At 53.4% G+C, this 19,171-nt stretch overlaps 1 protein-coding gene across 2 annotated transcripts in view; it reads left to right on the forward strand.

Annotated features, from left to right (window-relative positions):
* Window positions 1-19,171, forward strand: part of PDE2A (phosphodiesterase 2A) — a 65,400-nt gene that overhangs the window by 10,374 nt on the left and 35,855 nt on the right. Inside the window, exon 2 of one of the 2 annotated variants that reach the window (XM_023510500.1) lies at window positions 787-848. The exons of the other annotated variant lie outside the window; for it this stretch is intronic. Coding sequence (XP_023366268.1) covers window positions 787-848 — 62 coding nt within the window. The remainder of the gene's footprint in view (window positions 1-786; window positions 849-19,171) is intronic. 2 annotated transcript variants of the gene reach the window in all.

Here is a 19,171-nt window from a genome sequence, read left to right on the forward strand (position 1 = left end):
ACAACGCCAGGCTCAGAATATCCCGCCGCCTGTCCGATGCCTGGGGAGGCTTGTGGGGTGTGGCTAGGGGGCAAGAGCCTGCAGCTGGCCCCTGGGCAGTGCCTCTCAGAGAGCCTGGGTATCTGAATGCCACCCAGTTGGTGACAGGCTTTCAGGGGATGAGTGAGCGAGCCCCTGGTGTGTCTCTAGGCTGCTGTGGCAATATCTCCACTGCCAGCATTTGAGTAGCTGTGGAAATGGTGCTGGTGGGATGTGGGTTGGGAGGTCCCATCTGAGCCCAGATGATTGGGTGCCAGGCTGGGGGTGGGGGCTCACACATGTGTTCACATTCATTTGGGATTCAAACAACCCTGGGCTAGGAGCCCCTTGGTTTTTTGTGAGCACAGGCCCGACTGGCTGTAGAAGCCCAGTGACATTACAGATCCTACTTTATAGATAGAGGGTCTGAGGCCTAGGGGAGCTTCACTGGAGAGAAGCAGAAGTGGAGGGGACCTGAGAAGGGGTAAAGATGTGGTCATTTCCATTCCTTAAGAGCACTAGGCAGAAAGAAGGAACATGGTTTTGTGCTGTGAGTTGAAGAACAGAGCCAGAATGTGGCAGAGCCAGAGGTGGCCTTGAGAGACAGAGAACAAAGAGGGAGTCTGGGAGAGAGCAGTGTGCAACCAGGCAGGGCTCCCTAGAGGAGGAGGCTACCTGTGGGCTTGCTGGGGGCCGACGGGAGGGCAGGCTGGGGAGAAGGGGAGAAGGCCCGGCAGGCCTCAGCCCCTGGCCTTCTTGTCTCTGCAGCCAGCCAGGACCCCCTTGCAAAGAAGCCAGAACCCCCAGGGAGTAGAGACGACGGACTGGAGGTGAGAGCTCAGTGGAGGGAGATGTGGGTGGGCTTGGGGGGGTGGTGGCACAGGCTGAAGGTCAGTCTGAGCGGTGCCTTCACCCTGGGAGGACTGGGAGGCTGGAGTCGCATCCCAACCCTACCACTTCCAGCTTAGGGTCACCCCATGTCAAGACCATTTTTCCTCACTCTCTACTTACTTGGCCTAGCGATCCCTACCACTGAGGGTTCCTCCTCCTCCCAGCTCACCTGAGTGTCATTTCAGATCTGCCCTCAACCTCCCTACCCTCACCCAACAATTCCCTGTTGATTCTCTGCCCTAAGTGTTCCCAGAGGCCCTCTCCTCCTCTCAGTTCCTGTGCCTGCTTGAGTTCCTAGGACCTGTCATCTCTCCCTTGGGCGCTCACCAGCTGCCTGCTTTCAGTTGCCCCCAGCCTCCATGTGGCTGCCAAAAGGATGCTTCTAATACACAGGCTTGAACTTGCCCAAAATTCTCTGTGCTCCCTCCCCATCCCATGGCCCTTCTGCAGCCCCAGCCTGGCCATAGTCCCTCCTCCTTCATCCTTTCCTGCCCCTTTCAACTGCTCTCTCTGGCCTCTTACCCCTCAGTTTCCTAAACCCTTCTGGGCTCAGCTCTAGCCTCCCCTCCTCCGGGAAGTCCTCCCTGCTCCTTGACTGCAGGACCAAGCTTGCTCACGCTCCCTCCTCTGAGCTCTCCTGCCCTGGCAGTTGCTGGGGCATTCTGCTGTCTGTTACCCACTGAGCCGTGCCATGGCACCCTGTTTCTCCATCATGTGACTGTGTGTACGTCTGGTTCATCCTCCTCTGGGCATTGTGAGCTCCTTCAGCCTGAGGACTGTGCCTTTTTCATTCCTGAAGCTTCCGCCTCCCTCTGATGGGTACCTGTGAGGGCTCAGCAGTGCCTTTCCTTTGAAATCAGGGGTGCCAAGTCCAGTCCCCGATGATGGCTCTGGGTACCTTGTAGGAATCTTCAATGCTCAGAGGGATCTTGTGGAGCAAAAATGGGGTGGGCTGCAGATGTCAAAGGTTGGCACAAAGGAGGGCTGTGTGTGAGTGTGTGTGTGTAAATTGGACCATGAAGCCAGAACAGCATGAATCTGCCCAGACCAGGCTGAGGAGAGGAAGATGCCGCTTGTACCAGCACCTCCTGTGTGCCAGGAGCTTTAGATATATCTTGTTTATTTCTCACAACAGTCTATGAGGTAGGGGCCACTAGTATTCCCCTCTTACATTTGGGGAGACAGAGGCCCAGAGGGATCGTGCAATGAGTGGATCAGGGCAAGCTGAGAGTGCAGCCCAGATGTGTCTCAGGCTCCTCCTCTTTCCTTGCCCTTAAGTAAGACAGGAAAAGAAATGCCCACGTGGGAACTGGCACACAGCATGTGTCCCTGCTGAGACATAGGGCCAAGCCCCTGAGACTGTTCCTCCAAGTGGGAGTGGGCCCTGCTGCGGGGAGCTGGCAGAGGGAGGCGGGGGAGGGCCTGGAAAGTCATTATTAATTTATTTATTGCCATGGCATTCCCCATGGGGCGGGGGCTCCCCCAGAGCTGGGACAGATGGTGTTCCTGGGAGCCTGCAGTGTGTCTCAGCAGCCTCGGCCACCCGCCAGGAAAGACTGGATTTGTCATCCGCTCAGGAAGCACAAGGGGAGAGGGGCCTTGAGAGAAGATGAGACCCTCCTGGGTAATGAGGGCTGGGCCCTGAGGGAAGGTGTCTGGTCTTGGCTCCTTGCTTATGCCTCTGTGACAGCCTCTCTTTCTTGACCATTGGTCCTGTTCTTCGCAAGCCCATGTTCTGCCCCTTGTCCAGGTCCACTAGCCCCATCCTCTCCAAGAGAGGCCAGTGCCACTCACTCTTGTCCCTGTGGTCTCCCTCTGCCTGTCTTATGTCTGGGTCCTACTGCCTCTGACTGAAGATCTTAGGCCATGAGCTCCTCACCTCTGTCCTGCTCCCAACCCACACCTGTCTCAAAGATGGTTACTGTCTGCCTGGCCTCCCAGTAGTTTTCTGGGCTCTCTCAGCAAGAGAGAACCTAGCCTGAGTGCCCAGGCCCATGCTTGGCCCTGCTGGGAGAAGAGATGGGCTGCCCTTGGGGACTCCCCGATATAGAAAGGAGAGGACTGGAGAAAGTGGGGACCCAAGATGTTACTCAGGCTGGAGGGAAGGAGGGAAGACAGACTGAGAGCCTGACAAAGAACCCTCTTATCAGGGCAGAGTCTGGGGAGATAAGATGGGCTCATGCTGTGGACAAATAGTGTGGAAAGTTAAGCAGGTTCAAGTCCCTGTTTCACCACTTCCTAGGGATGTGACCTTGAGCCAGCCACTTAGCCTTCTTGAGTATCAGCTTCCTTACCTGCCAAACAGGGGTAAGAACCTCCATTATTATTTGGACATAATTACTATTATTGGACATTATCACAACAGAGCTGTTGGTATAAGTTACAAAGACACTAAGCATGAGGGGCCTGGCCTATGGTGTGGCCTCTGCCCCTTTCCCTTGTCCCTTGCAGATGCCATCCTTGGAGCCAGGAGTGGGCCGTACCCCCATGAGACAGGGTACATCACAGGGCTGGACTAAGGTTTGTGAAGGTTCTGTGGGCATGGCATGCTGTCCTGGCACTGGCTGGGCAGCAGCCAGGAGAGCAGAGCTGCCAGCACCGGTTTCTACCAGCAGGCATCTGCTTAGCACACCCTCCTGGGATCGCTCCCGGGCCCCTGTGCCAGCAAACAACTTGGAGGAGAGGCCCTGGCAGCTTAGCCTGGCATCCTTCTTCAGGGCCAGGCGTCTGCATCTTTACTCTCCCTGGAAATCAGGGCGGAGGCCATTCAAGCTGGTGAACCGAGTGCACCGAGTCCATGCCCTGTCTGTGCGGCTTTCCAGGCCCAGAGGGGAACTGGGATGGATAGGGGTGAGGCAGATGTGGACATAGGTATCTAGGCCATAGGTATCTGCACTGAGCACCCAAGGCACTGCCTAGCACTGGCTCCTTTACTGTTGTTCTTGGGACAGGTAAAGACCTCACCCTTGGCATGGCATTGTTGGCTTTGCCTACCGGGTCCCCCTCGTGTCCACCCTTCACCCCATGCTTCAGCCAAATGGCTGTGCCCACTCCCTACCATGAACCCACTCTTCTGGCCTCCCTGCCTTCACTCACACTGACTCCTCTGTCTGGAGCACCTTTCCCTTTTTCTCTCTTTTTAAGGCCCTAATGAAATGTAACCTCCTCTGTGAAGTCCTCTCAGACTGCTCCCTCCACCTCAGGCTGAGTCAGACTCCTACAGGCACTCACTGCAGTCCCAGGCACTCACAGACCCTAAGTTTCCCTGAGCCTGCAGTTGGTACCTTGTTATTCCCCATGGTTATATGTGTTATTTATCCTTTTCCATGTGATTGTAAACCCGGGGAAGAGGGACAAAGACCAAGACTGTGTCTCCTTTGTCTCTTTTGGGCCTATGTGGGGTCTGGCATAGGCCTGGTTATACAGCAGGTACTCAATAAACACTTGTTGAATGAACAAGAATGGCTGTGAGTAGGGCTGTTCTAAGTAGTTCCAGGAAGGGGGCAAAGTTGCTGGGTTGGGCAGTCTCAGAGACTTCCTGGAGGAGACAGCCTTGGAACTTGGAAGGATGGAGACAGGTAAAGCCGAATGAAGGCAGAGAGGAGCTGAGCAGTCAGAGGAGTCCACATGCTTCTGACAGGACCAAATGAATGCCATAAAGACCAGCATGAAATAGAGGAGGTTGGAGCAAGGACTCAGCCCCAGAAGGTCTTCAGGAGGCTGGCTTAGTACTTAGAACCCCACTCCAAAACCTACTGAGTCCTGGACTGAGCAAAGCTTAGCTTCCAAGTTGGGGATGAGACTGAGGCCACTGATGGTCGATAAGTAAACCAAGCATAGCAGGGCAGCAATAGGCAGGGTAGGAGCCAGGGTGGTAGTGGAGGTGGGATTGCCACAGGGGCCTTTGCAGGGCTTTGAGGGAGAAGGAACAGCTTGTGCAAGGGCGTGAGGGATGCTGCCAGGCCTCCGGGGGAGAGGGTTGAACATGTCCGTGAAGCATATCTTACAGGGAGGGGAGCACTGGGGTGAGGCTGGAAGGGCTGTTGCAGGCAGCGCTTTTCAGGCTCATGTTTAAAATTCTCAAGTGAGTGCTCCTAACTGCCAGATGTGCCTGCCTTCTCCTGGATTCGGCACTTCAGGAGCAAGTGGCCTCAATGATGTCCCATGGCCCCGAGGGAGTTGCTGCCAACAAGTTGGCCATAGCATCTGGCATCCATAGGGCCCTGAGGCCCTGCCATCTGTCTGTGCCCACCTGTCAGGCTGCACAAGGCTAGGGTGTGCAGGGACTTGGGGCCAGGGAGGTGGTCTCAGCTGCCACTCCTGCCTCTCTGTCTGCCCATCTGTCTGTCCACACCCCTGACTACCTGAGGATAAGAGAGAGATGGGCACTATCAGTCTTGCAATCAGAGAAGACAGTCTCAAGAGGGAGGCATCAAAGTGCAAGATTTGCACCCAGAGAAAACACAAGCTAAGACCCAGACAGGAGTGTGGGCAAGCCTAGACCCAGACCCCTTGCATCCCGGCTCAGAGAGAGGCAGATCCTGACTCGGACGTGCACAGCAGGTCTGAGGCAGTGCCCAGCTTGATGCTGTGGGCCGGGGATGAGGTTCTTCCACTGGCCCCTCCCCCACTGTCCTGCCTGGCCCTTGGCTGTAAACACAGAGAGAACAAGTTCCGTTTCCCGGGAAATATTTATCTCAAGCCGTGTTGGGAGCGTGTGCACTGGCCTCCGTGTGTCCTTCCTGCAGACCGACCAGGGCAGGAGGCAAGGGGTCTTGGCAGCCGTGGGGGGCAATCTGTGGAGACATAGGCAGGGCCAAGAGGGAGGGGCATGCCCAAGGGCTCTGCTTAGAGCCTGTATCTGAATGCTGAGTGAAGGAGAAGGGGAAGCTGATGGCAGAGAAGCCTGTTTTCTCCAAATCCCACAGAATAACCTCCTGTCTCTCTTGTTCTGTCTTTGTCTCTGTCCGCTCTGTCTCTTCCAGTTCCAGCCTCCAAGACTTTCTTCCTGTCTGGTGCCCCCACTTGGAATGCCTTTTCCTCCTCTTCCTCCTTGTTTCCTGGCTCTCAGCAGGCTTTCCTCTGGGAAGACTTCCCTAGCTCTATAACCCTCTAACCCTTTGTCCTCTGTCTTCCACCTTCCCCTCCTTAGGCTTCCAGCCGCTCTAGACAGAACCCCTGCTGGTCTTGTCCAAAGTTGTTCAGACAGGGTAGGCAGCTTCTTGCAGGCTGGGCATCCTGGGAGTAGGGCAAGGCCAGAGGCCATCTCCTCTGCCCATGCCAGTGGAGCCATCACAAGCCCAGGCACATGAGGGATCTGGGCTGACTGATAGGGGAGGATGGAAAAATCCCATGAGCCAGCCAGATTCACAGTAGGGAAGGGGCCCAGGGTTCCTGCCGGCTGGCTCTTAGGCTTAGGGCTGTATATCCCAGACTGGGCCAGGCCTGACTGGGGCCTTGACAACAGGAAATCCTTGAAGGAACAAGCGGTGGCTGAGGACTTTGAGCACAACAACAGGAAACAGACTTGACATGGGGTAGCAGCTCTGGCGACTGTGCCCAGCAGGGTGGGGGTGGGAGGGACCCCGGCGATACCAAGGGTGACACTGAGACACTGTGAGACAGTGAATAGTCTACCTGGCATGTGACACTAAGCTTGTGACATGTGATACCAAGTGTCTGATTGTGATCCTGGGGTGCTGTGTGGGGAGTGGGTGAGTGACTGAGTATGTGACACTCTGTGATACTAAGTGTGTGACACCATGATAACTGTATGATTGATAGTGTGTAATGCTGAATGATACCACTGAATTATATTGCACACTGTTACTATGTGTGTGACACTGTGGGTGATGATGGGTGCACAGAGGGTATGACACCCTGAGAATCAAATACATAATGTGAGCAATTGACATTGTACAATAATGGGTGTAGTCCTGAGTATGTGGCCTGAGTGTCTGACACTTTATTGTGAAATCAAGTGTGTCTCAATCATGTGCTATAGTGAGGCTGAGTGTGCAAACAAAGGTGTGTCATGGAGTGACAGTAAGTACATGAAAGCAAGAGTGTGATGTCATGTGACCCTCAACCTGACATTGCATGTGCGATTCTGAGGTAATGGTTCTGACAATATGAAATGCCCGCATACAACACTGTGTGTGACACTGTCATGGGAAGACACCAATGGGTTCAGGGAGGGAAGTAACACAGTCCAATGAATGGTTTTGAAAGGTTGTTCTGGCTGCTGAGTGCGGTAGAGTTGGGAGGTGCAGAGAGGAAGTGGGCAGAGCAGTTGGAGGCTCCTACAGCCACCTAGGCAGGAGATGTTGGTGTGTGGGCTCAGGGGATGGCAGAAGAGTTAGACACATGGATAAACTTTGGTGACATTTGGTAGGCAGAAAAGACAGAACTTGCTGATGAATGAAAGAAAGGTGAACAAGAAGGAGAAACTGAGGACAACTCTCAGGTTTTTGGCTTGAAAATCCAAGTGATGGATGGTGGAGATGTTTCTTAGACGGGCAAAGGTTGGAGGAGGTCAGGGTTACCTGGGCAGGGAGGACAAGGAGGCAGAAATTGAGAGCTGTGATTGGGACATGTTAAGTCAGTCATCCAGTTGATGATGTTAGAGAGCATGAGGTCCAGGCTGGGGACATATATCCCATCCTGGCTGGGATGACACAAAAAGAGAGCTTGGCGACAGGAGAGGCCTGAGCCCTGAGCCTGCACGCTCCGTCATCTAGAGCCTGAGGAGGTGAGCAGGAGCAGCAGAGACACAGAGCAGGAAGGCCAGGCAGGTGGAGGGGACCAAAGATATGAAACCAGAAGCCCAGGGAGGAGAGAAGTTCAAGGAGCAGGGAATGTGTGGATGATGCTGGTCCCAGGTAAGGTGGGGACGAGGAAGTTGCTCTGCTCCTGGCCCTGTGGACGAGTCAGGCTGACAAGAGCCAGTTCAGAGACGGGCCGGGGCCAGAAGCCTGGGCGAGATGGTGAGTGGAAGTGAACACATGAACCCAGGCAGCCCTTTGTTCCAGCTGTAGGGGATGCAGAGAAGGGGTGTGGTCCCTGGAAAGAGCTGTGGGGTCAAGGGGGGAGTGTTCAAGTTTTCTTATTTTAGAATGTTTTAAACAGACACAATACTGGGGAGAATAACAATAGACTGCCACATACCCATCACCTAAGTTCAACAGTTGTCAAGGCTTGGCCACATTTGCTTTATCTATTCCCATCCCTTCCTTTCTTTCATTTTTCTTAAGTTTTTACAAAAATATTTAATCGTGGCAAAGTACACATAACGTAAAATTTACCCTCATGACCTTTTCTAAGTGTGTAGTTAGTCCAGTTGTGTTAGGTACATTTCCACTCTTCTGCAACCCATCTCCAGAACTCTTCGTCTTCCCGGACTGAAACTCTGCATCCTCCTCTGTCCCCAGCCCCTGACACCCCACTTTCTACTTTCTGTCTCTATGATTTTGATTACTTGGATACCCTATATAATTAGAATCATATAGTATTGGTCTTTTTGTGACTGGCATAATGTCCTCAGTGTTCGTCCATGTTGTAGCACATGACGGGATTTCCTTCCTTTTTATGGTCAAATAATATTCCATTGTATGTACCTATCACATTTTGCTATCCTTTCATCCACCCGGGCGGCTTCCACATTTTAGCTGTTGCGAATATGCTGCTGTGAACATGGGTATACAAATATCTCTTCAAGGCCCTACTTTCAATTATTTTGACTGTATACACAGAAGTAGAATTGCTGGATCATGCAGTAATTCTAGGTTTTAATTTTTGAGAAATCCCTATACTGTTTCCCTCCCCTCCCCTTCCTTTTTCTTCCCTTCCCTTTCTCTTCCTTTCTTGACAGAGTCTTATTCTGTTGCCCTGGATAGAGTGCCATAGCATCATAGCTCACAACAACCTCAAACTCCTTAGGTTCAAGTGATCCTCTTGCATCAGCCTCCTGAGTAGCTGGGACTACAGAGGCCCACTGCAAGTCCCAGCCAGTTTTTCTACTTTTAGTATAGACCAGATCTCATCCTTGCTCAGGTTGGTCTCGAATTCCTGAACTTAGCTGATCTGCCCACATTGGGCTCCCAGAGTGCTAGGATTATAGGTGTGAGCCACCGTGCACTACACGGTTTTCTATAGCTCTGTATCTTTTTACATTCCCACAATGGTGTATAAGAGTTCCAATTTTCCGGCTCGGCGCCTATAGCTCAACTGGCTAAGGCACCAGCCACGTACACCTAAGGTGGCGGGTTTGAATCCCCAGCCCGGACCCGCCAAACAACAATGACGGCTGCAACCAAAAAATAGCCGGGCGTTGTGGCAGGCGCCTGTGGTCCCAGCTACTTGGGAGGCGGAGGCAGGAGACTCGCTTGAGCCCAGGAGTTGGAGGTTGCTGTGAGCTGTAATGCCACGGCACTCTACCCAGGGGGACAGCTTGAGGCTCTGTCTAAAAAAAAAAAAAAAAAAAGAGCCAAAATTCCACACAACCGGCAAAACATGTTATTTTCTGTTTTTTTTTTTTTTTTTTTTTTTTGGCCAGGGCTGGCTTTGAACCCACCATCTCCAACATATGGGGCTGGCACCTTACTCCTTTGAACCACAGGTGCCTCCCTTTTTGTTGTTTTTTTTTTTTAATGGAAGCTATTCTAATGGGCACGAGGTGGTAGCTCATTGTGGTTTTGATTTGCATTTCCCTATTGGTTAGTGATGTTGAATGTCTTTTTTTCTTGCAGTTTTGGCTGGGCCAGGCTTGAACCTGCCACCCCTGGTTAATGGGGCCTGCACCCTACTCCGTGAGCCACAGGCGCTGCCCAGATGTTGAATGTCTTTTTATATGCTTGTTGGCCACTTGAATATCTTCTTTGGGGAAATGTCTGTTCAAGACCTTTGCTCATTTTAAAAATTGGGTTGTTTGCTTTTCTTGTTGTTGAACTGCAGTTCTTTATGTATCCTGGGTGTTAACCCCTTATCAGAGACATGATTTGCAAATATTTTCTCCCATTTCCTAGGTTGCCTGCCGAAATGTTTTAAAGCAAATCCCAGACATGATGTCATTTCACCAACGGTAGATTTTTTTTTAAGACTGGGAGGTCCTAGGTGATGCTGAAATGTGACAGTGTGACACAGAGCCAGCATGGAGCTGTGTGTCTGCTACTGTGTGAGGATGACATACTGGCATTAGGGACATGGCGTGTGACACTGAGGATGTGGGAGACCCTAAGCGTGGGTGACAGGGTGTGAGTAGCTTTGTAACACTCACTGTGAGTAGCCTCGTAACACACAGTGATGTAGGATCCTGTGAACACTGAAATGATTGTGTGTCACTAAGTGGGACCTGCCATATGGAGGTGACAATGACCGTGTCCTTGCATGCTATCCTAGGGTGATGAATGTGACACAGAGCAGGATTCTGCATGGGAGTGAGAGGGGCTGAAGGTGTGCTGTAGGTAAGAAGGTGGGTGTGATCCAGTGGGGTCAGGCCCAACCTCAGCTGCTGATGGTCAGAGGAGGATGGGCCTGGTAGGATGGACAAACATCCGAGGGGACAGGAATGATGTCTGAGCCCAGGTGTGAGTTGGCATAAGGCCTCCTCCCTTCTCTGAATACCCTGGAAAACTTCCTGGAGGCAGGATTCGGTGGTGTCGGTCAGCCCTGTCTAGCTCTGACATTGAGCAAGTCATTTTACCTTCTGAGCTTTGATTCCTTCCAATATAAAATGGGCCTCTCAGGGGGACTGTAGGAAGCAGTGCTTGATATGAATGCAGTTCCAGCACTTGGAAAATGCTCCATGGTCTCTCCCCGAGGAGTGCCCTTAACCCCTGCCTCCCAGGTCCCTCATGGACAGAGCTAGTGGGAGCCCCGAGGGGGCTGCTGAGTGATGGTGCTCTCTTCTCTCACATCCACAGCCCTTCTTTCTGCCTCCCTCCTTCGTCCCCTATCCTGTGTTGTCAGTGACACCCCCGCACTTGCTCCTACACCTTCCTCTCCCCTGTTCCTGCTGCCCTCACTGCTGTAGGCCTCCAGCCCAGGCTTCTGCAGCCTCATTCAATTAGGCCGATGCAATTTGCTCAAGAAAAAGCCCCATAATTTGGTTAATCACACCAGTAGGGGATCTGGCCCTAGCGGGGAGGGTGGATGAGTAGGAGGTCCCTACTGATAGCTGAAGGCACAGGTCTCAAAGTGCCTATCCTTTGGGATCTCTATTCATTCCTTTGGGCTCCTTTCAGGAACCAACAGAGTCCAAAGCTTGGGCCTCCTCAAACCCAGCTATAGAGGCCTTGAAATAGGAGCCTGGACTTCCAGCATTCGCTTGTGTCCCTAGCACTTTTTTGGGCCTCAGTCTCCCTTTCTGAAAATAGGAGTTGGATTGGGGTTCTCAGAGGCCCTGGCCAGCCTAGCTGCATCCAGAGCTGCTCGGTCTCCCTCATGGTCTCTGCAGGGCCTTCTCTGGGCCTTGGGGAGGGAGGACCAGAGGGTGTGTTAAGGGGAAACAGCCCCAAGGGAAATCAGGAGGGGTGAGGGTACTCAGAACCTTATCTGGAATATTCTTACTCAGTCCCATAGCCTCTAGTCCCAGGCTGTACACCTGAAAGTGGGGGCAGGAAGAAAGGGAGCTGCCATTTCTTAGTAATCTGCAAGGCTATTGGCTCTCAACTATTCGGGTTATGAGTTGCACAGAGGATCCCACAGAGAAGGGGTGGCACTGAAACTGTGCCCATGCTCTCTACCAAGCCTTGCCTCTCAGGGCTGTATCTGCCCAGAGGATTGGGATCACTTCTTTCTAACTGGCACAAAGGTGACTCTAGCCCCCTGCTAGGAGTCAGCTTACTCAAGACTTGGATGGCTGTAGTTTAATTTTGTCAGTGGCTCTGAGGGAAGGTACCATTTTACAGATGAAGAAACAGAGCCCAGTTAGGTTAAAAGACTTATCCAATGTACATAGTGTATGGCAGGGCAGGGAAGTGAGCCCCGATCTGATGGAGGAGATGGAAGAGGTGATGGGGGTGCATGAAAGGGAATTAGATCCTATGGGTGCCAACACTGTGAACCAAACCCTCATTCACTCTTCAGAGACAAGACCAGCCACCCCAGCACACTCACAGTTCCCCAGACAGCCACAAATTCATTGCACACACCAGGGTCACGTAGACATTGATGACCTAGATCACGTATGCATGGACACAGGCTGAGATGGCCACCCACACAGATGGCTGACGCAGATATGGACACGGAGTGCTCACACGTGTTTAGGCTCTCACACAGTCTCCCACAGAAGCACAGACCTACATTCTTTCACACAAACATTTTCCTAGTGACCCAAGGGACATATTCAGCTATGGTCATGTGATGGCCCATAGGGACTTGCCACTGTGGATGACTAATGGGCAGTCCACACACGTGCTTAGGTCACCAGCAATGTAGGAGCACCACACAAAGTAAGAGAAAAGGTCAGTTTTGATGGTGTATCCTGAATTCTGCAATCAGAAAAGCCTATTCTAATAAAAGCTATTCTAATTTTCATTTCCAAGGTAGAATGTATTCTGAATTGCATATAGAGTCTGATAGGAGGATGTCAGTTTCTTTTCAGGGTTTTGGGCCTCTGAAGGACCTGCACGGATCCATGGGCACAACAATCCTGCAAGACATCCCAGAATCACATTTACCTAGCCCTGTGTGTGTGTGTGTGTGTGCACGCGCATGTGTGCACGTGTACTCATGCTGGCTTCTGGAATCTCGGGATGTGAGGAGACAGAGTAGGAGAAGTTCCAGAGACTCCGGATGTTTGTTTTCTGGCTTCCTGGGCCCTCCAAAGGCAAACAACTGTGGATGCCAGCCTGCCTGCCCAGGCGGGCTGGGCAGGCTAGTAGGCCGTGAGGAGCCTGCCTCTGCCCTGCAGCCCCTGTGACCCAGGCCCATGGCCAGCTTCCCATGGCCTCCTAGGCCCATCGCCTCCCCTCTCCAGGGCTTGCTCCTCTCATCTGAGAAACAGAGGCAGAGAGGAGGCGAGACAGGATGCACTTTCCCCTAGAGGCAGAAATAGACTGAGACTCTTGGCGCTCAGGGTCCAGAGGAGAAACCAAAGCTGGGGAGGGGCTGAGAAAGGGACAGGGGCCCTGGGTTCAGGGCGGGGTATGGGGCCCAGAGCCTGCAGTTTCTCTAGCACACTCTCTTCTTGGTGTGTGTGTGTGTGGGAGGAGGGCTCTGTGCTGTCAGGACCTCAGCCCTCAGTCCCTTGCTTGCTGTACCAGGGAAGCAGGGAAGGGAGGAGGCAGGATGAGAGTCCCAGTGAACAGCCGGAGGAGAGGGAAAGGGCTGGACCTGGAAGGACCAGGGGAGGAGAGAGGAAACCACAGTGCAAGAATGGAAGAGCAAAGACCCAGAGGTGGGGAAGGATGCAGGAGGTGGAGGGAATAGGGCTGGAGAGTTGGAAGGAGGCCAGAGGCCAGAGCAGGCAGAGCCCTGATGGAGGGAAGGCAGTGGCCCCTTGTCCTAGGTGAGCCCTGCTTCAGGCTCTGTGCTGAGGCTTTTCAAATAGATCCCAATAGCTTGGGAGCTCAGTGCCTATTGTGGGGGGATCCCCAGAAGCCATGGCAATCTTATTTGAAGGAGGGATAGAGTCACATCTGTGTTTAGCAGAGCACTGTAGGTGGAAGGCAGGAACACGGTGGATGGGAGCCCAGAGGCAGGGGCATGCCTGAGATAAACCCTGCCCAGAAGATTCCTCTCCCCAACCCCCCAAAAAGAGAGGCTATTTTTAGGAACAATAAAAGTGCTCACACATTCCTGCAGGGGCAGGGAGAGAGAAGGGGGCCTGGAGTGAGCTCAAAAGGAGGGGGTGAACCCCACCTCTCCCCCAACTCTGGCTTTATCCTCAAGGGCTTCTCCCTGGGGGGCTTCCTTGTCCAGCCCCATCTTTCCAGCCCTTGTCCCAGGGTGTCCTGGCTCTTGTGACAGTCCCTCTGTGTCTGAATTGGTACTTGTTTCTGTCTCTGTCTCTCTCATACTCCCATGTTCCCCCTCCCCCCAGGATTTGGGGAACAGCTGGGATGGGCCAAGCTCTGACGATAGAGCCAAATACAGTCATGGGATAAAGCGGTGTGAGGCTATGGGAGAGACACACCAGAGAGGAACAGACAGCAAGAGAGACAGGCTTGGAGAACCCAGGGAGGCTGAAAGACAGGGAAACAAAGAGCTTGGCACAGTTGGGGAAAGCCCCAAGGCAGGCGTCCCTGGGCAACCAGCCTCTCTGCGCCCGCACTCTGTCTTGTCCCTGAGGACACCAGCATGGCCAGGCCCCCTCCCATCCCAGGCCAAGCCTTCCTTCCTTCCCTCTTCAGGCCCACACCAACCCTATGCCAGGTCACTGTCACTCAGCATTTACCTCCCACTGAGGATACAGTGTCTGGCACAATGGGGAGACTAGAGACCCAGTCTCTGGCCTGGAGGAAGACACGCAGCCCCACTTCTTCACATCTGAGAGTCGTTCAGAGCATCCCCTGGCCAAGGCAGGGTATTAGAGGGACCCCAAAGACAAACGGTGCTCAGAAGAAAGATGGCCCAGTGTGGTCCGAAGGGGTGGGCTGGGACATGGGTCTTCTGACTCCAGATGAGAACCATGACAAATCTTTCCCTGCCTCCTCTCGCCTTAATCTATCTCCATCAAGCTGAGGATTGGACTTCATGAGACCTGGGGTCTGGTAGATCCCGGTCCTGTGGAATTTTCAAGAGGTCTGAGAGGAGGACAGATGAATACCCAGGAAGGCTTCCTGGAGGAGGTGACCTCACTCCATAAAGGAAAATGACAATGACAGTGCCCCTCTTGGGGAAGGGCAACCTGTTTTCCTCTGCCCAGTCTGTACTGAGAAATGATCTGAAACAGGAAGGGCCCCCTGGCTATGGAAGTGCCTTGGTAAAGTTGCCAAAGGCTCTCAACACAAGACACCCTCTTTCCCAGGCCCCTTCTCTAAGATGATCACTGTGCCAGACTTGGGATGCTTTGAGAGGTCTCAGGTGTCTCCCCTGCCTGGGGCATCCTCCAGGGGTCATGGGGTTCACCCCTTTGCTCAGTGATGGTGTTTGGCACTTACCCCATCGACCCTGGGCACTCAGGAGGTCAACTTGCCATTTTGCAACTCAGCAAATACCTTCCAACATCTGTGATGGGCTGGGTGATACCAGGGGCCCAGAGGGGAGCAGCACACAACCTCTGCCTCCAAGAGCTCCCAGTTTGATGGGAGAGCCAGATGGGAAAGAGTGGCAATGCACTGGCCATGCCCTCATGGGGGGCAAGGGCATGTGAAAACCCAGAGGAGGAGTCAGATCTGCCTGGAAAGGGAGGCCCAGAGAAGGGAGGTCACTCATTCATTCATTCATCCAATCACTCATCCAGTCATTCCTTTAGCCATTATTATTGTTGGGAGATGAACAAGCCACACTCGTTCAGCTCCCAATCTACCATGAAGGCCATGTGAGGGGGTGAGGCTGAGGAAGGTGGTCAGACATTTAGGGTCATGAAACGCAGAGCTGGAGGCCAGCCATCTCACCCAGGCACTTTTCCAGGGCACAGACTCCTGGAGTGGGGGGTTAGTTCTTGCTGGCACACTCTTAGGGACTGGGTGCTCGCCCCTCCTTCCTGCCCAGGCCTCTCTCTTGTAGGGACATGTCCCTGACTCACAGTGTGCTTCCATCTGCCTCCTTATGACAACCCCTCTGTGCCTAACTCTGCCTCATGGGCCTCAGGCCAGGAGATGAGGAGAGTTACAAGTGCCAGGTGACCAGGATAAGACGAGGGTGGCCGTAGAGAGGGAGATGCTGGTGATGTGCTTTGAAGAGAATGTAGGCAACAGGGATGGGGGCGACTGTTGGCTCTGCTGAGTAGGGAGAGGCAGTGGCAGGTGGGGAGTGGGTGTGGGAAGCCCTGAGCCCACCCTGTCCCCCTCTGAAGTGCTTCTTTCTCAGGGCCATCCCCACTCTCTACACTAACCCTTGCCCCCATCTCCTTCCCTCTATCTATGCTGCCTGTCCCCTTATTCCCTCCTTTCCTGATTGCAGAAGTGGGCTAGGAACTGAAGGGATCCCAGTGAGTCGACCTGGGCCGGCTGTGGAGAACTGGTGGCTCAGGCAGCTCCTGCCTTCCCTCCCCAGCTCCTACCCTCTTCTCATCCTTTATCCCCACTCACCTAGACCTTGATGGACCCAAGTGGGCCTGGGACAATCAGGAGGGCATTTGGAGGAGGCAGGGGCTAGAGAAGAAGCTGGGCCTGGCTTGGAGGAGTTGAGAGGCCCAGGAGGAGCCAACAACATGGGGTCAGGATCGTCAGGGAGGGGGGACGCCCCCAGGAGGCGCCAGGACTGGGCTCAGGTGTATTCTACAGTGCACGTGTCTCCAGTGTGGCTCGGAGGCTGGAGACGCGGCCCTGTTGGAGTAACAACTGAAGCCGGAGTCTGCGAAGGGTGGGCAGTGGGGACAAGAGGGGTGGGAGAGTAAAAGGGAAGGTGGGAGGCCCAGGAGGGAGGAGAGGAGACAGAGAAGGGGCAAAGGCTCTGCAGCCTCTTCTTTAGGGCTGGGCTCCTCAGCTGCAAGTGGCCCCTTCCATACTCCTTTGTCCCTCATCCCGCCACCCCAGCATACTCTCTCCTTCCTCACTCCTGCTTCTCCCTCCTTCCAGACCTTCCCTGAGGAGTCCCTTGTGTGGTGGAAATGGACACTTGCTGCAGAGGTTGGGCAGTTCATGCCTGGGCCAGCCCCTTCCTCTCTGGTCCATAGCTTCTCACCTGTAACCTGGGATAAGCAAAACAGGCTCCTCCCAGGCTCACGAGGGAATAGAGAGCATAGGGCAGCAGATCTCAAGCTGTAGTCTCCAGACCAGCAGAATCAGCATCATCTAAGAATGTTTGGAAATGCACATCTTTGGACCTCATTCCAGACTTTCTGTATCAGAAATCTGGAGGTGGGGCCCAGCAGTCTGTGCTTTAACAAGCTCATTAGGTGATTCTGGTGCACACTAAAGTCTGAGAACCACCAGGGGACACCTGTAGCCACAGTAGGTGCTTGAGAAAGGTGCCGTCCCTTCCCAAAGATGTATGGCCCACTCAAGCAGGGCATGGACGCTTGGACTAGGCCAGCTGTGGCCTGGGTCTCTATCCTGCCTCCTCTTTCAGACTAGGTCTCCCAGGGTCACCAAGCCTCTTTCCTCCATTCTTCCACCCCTGGTCCAGGTCAGTCTTGTTGTAGGAAGGTCTGGGGGTGCAAGATCTTAGCGCTCACAGGCAGCTCCTTGCTGAGTATTCAAGGCACCAGCATCTGTCAGAGGCGGCTCCTCAGGCAGGTGGCAGGCGTGGGCGGGTGGGGAGGAAGGAGGAGGAGTCGCCTTGTTCTGTTTCCCTGTCTTTGACTCTGCAGGCTGGGCGTGCTGTGAAAGCTGCCAGGAGTCACAGAGTAAGCTCGGGGTGCTGGGCTCAGACCCAGCCAAAGGGGTCTTCTCTGGTTTGGGCCCTCAGGAGGCCTTCTTTGGGGGGATTTCTGCAGTCACCCTGAGTGGGCAGCTGTGCTTGCCAATACCAGGCACGTGCTGGGCACAGAGGTGGGTCTCCTCTGCTTTTGAAGAGCCTCATTCTCTGGGACTGTGTATATTGCTAGCCAGAAGAAGAGGCAAGAGGCAAAAGAGGTGTAGATGGCATCTTCCCTGGCACCTCTAGTTTTCCCAGCTACAGCCACCATCCCAGGCTGCCCCGTTGTGCAGGTGCCCATTGTGGGTCAGGTGTTTTCTCCCCAGGTTCTCAAGGTGACTACTTGGAGGTTTGGGGAAGGAGTGGGCAGGAGAGACAGGAGCTGGTAGGGATAGAGAATATGCAGGAGAGGCTCGGCGCCTATAGCTCAACCGGCTAAGGCGCCAGCCACGTACACCTAAGGTGGCGGGTTCGAATCCCCAGCCCGGACCCGCCAAACAACAATGACGTCTGCAACCAAAAAATAGCCAGGTGTTGTGGCGGGCGCCTGTGGTCCCAGCTACTTGGGAGGTGGAGGCAGGAGACTCGCTTGAGCCCAGGAGTTGGAGGTTGCTGTGAGCTGTAATGCCACGGCACTCTATCCAGGGGGACAGCTTGAGGCTCTGTCTCAAAAAAAAAAAAAAAAAAAAAAGAGAATATGCAGGAGAGAGAGAGGGAGAGTGGGAGAAGCCATCTGAGAGGAGGAGACGAAATGTGGAGGTGGGAAAAGTTGTCAGGACTCCTCCTGAGGAGACAGGAGTACAGCCTGTGACAGAAATGGACATCGGCTGGGTGAGGCAGGGAAGGAGGTAGAGATCCATGCAGAGAGCACAGGAAAGCCTGCCCCAGAGGGGAGGGAAGGGAAAGGGAGCTCCAAGGTTCTGGGGGTCTTGAAAGAGCCTTTCCCTTTAGAGAAGGGACCACCAAGACCCAGAGAAAGAGGAGGACTTCACAGGGGACCCAGGACAAGCAGAGTTGGATAAATCAGTAACAAGGCAGTCCCAATAACACAGCTTGAGTCTTGGGAGGTACTTTTGAATTTGATGTTATCATTATCCCATAGACCCAGAGAGAGGGATACAGTGAGGTTTTGTTCCAAAAAAAGAAGTTTGAGTTAGTACCAGCGGGGAGAGCTATAGGAGGACTTGTGGAAGGTGGGAAAGACAGAGCATCTTGTGGCAGTGACCTGACCTTTGAGAGGGGCATCAGTCCCTGTGCTGGTGGCTCCAGAGGGGACAAGGCCAAGGTCTCTGGTTTCATATAATTATAGACTTTTAGAAAGACTTAGAATTTAGTCCAGACCCTCTACTCTCCCCAGCTGAGTGCAGAAATGCTGATCCAGCCCCAAATGGTGTCCCAATCCTGTTCAGAAGAGGCCTGATCCAGAATAGGCTCCCCTTTCTCAAGACTAGTACATTGGAGTGGTGCTGGTGGCCCTACCTTCGACCACAGAGTGGAGGTGGGAAGAGCAGGAAGGCTCCATTTATCCATCCACCCACCCACCCATCCACCTACCCATCCATCCAGTCACTCATCATCCATCCATCCCCTATTCACTCACCACTTATTTACCCAACCATCCACCTATCCATCCACCCTGCCACCCATCCATCCACCCACCTATATATCCACCCACTATCCACTCATCCATCCATCCAACCATCCACTCATCTATCCATTTGCATTAAAATAAGCCACAACACCATAGAACTATATTCTGCAGAGCTAGAAAGACCCATTTTTCTTTCTTTCTTTCTTT

This window comes from Otolemur garnettii, unplaced genomic scaffold, assembly GCF_000181295.1.
Source record: "Otolemur garnettii isolate 467f Iridium unplaced genomic scaffold, OtoGar3 scaffold00001, whole genome shotgun sequence".
Lineage (NCBI taxonomy): Eukaryota > Metazoa > Chordata > Mammalia > Primates > Galagidae > Otolemur > Otolemur garnettii.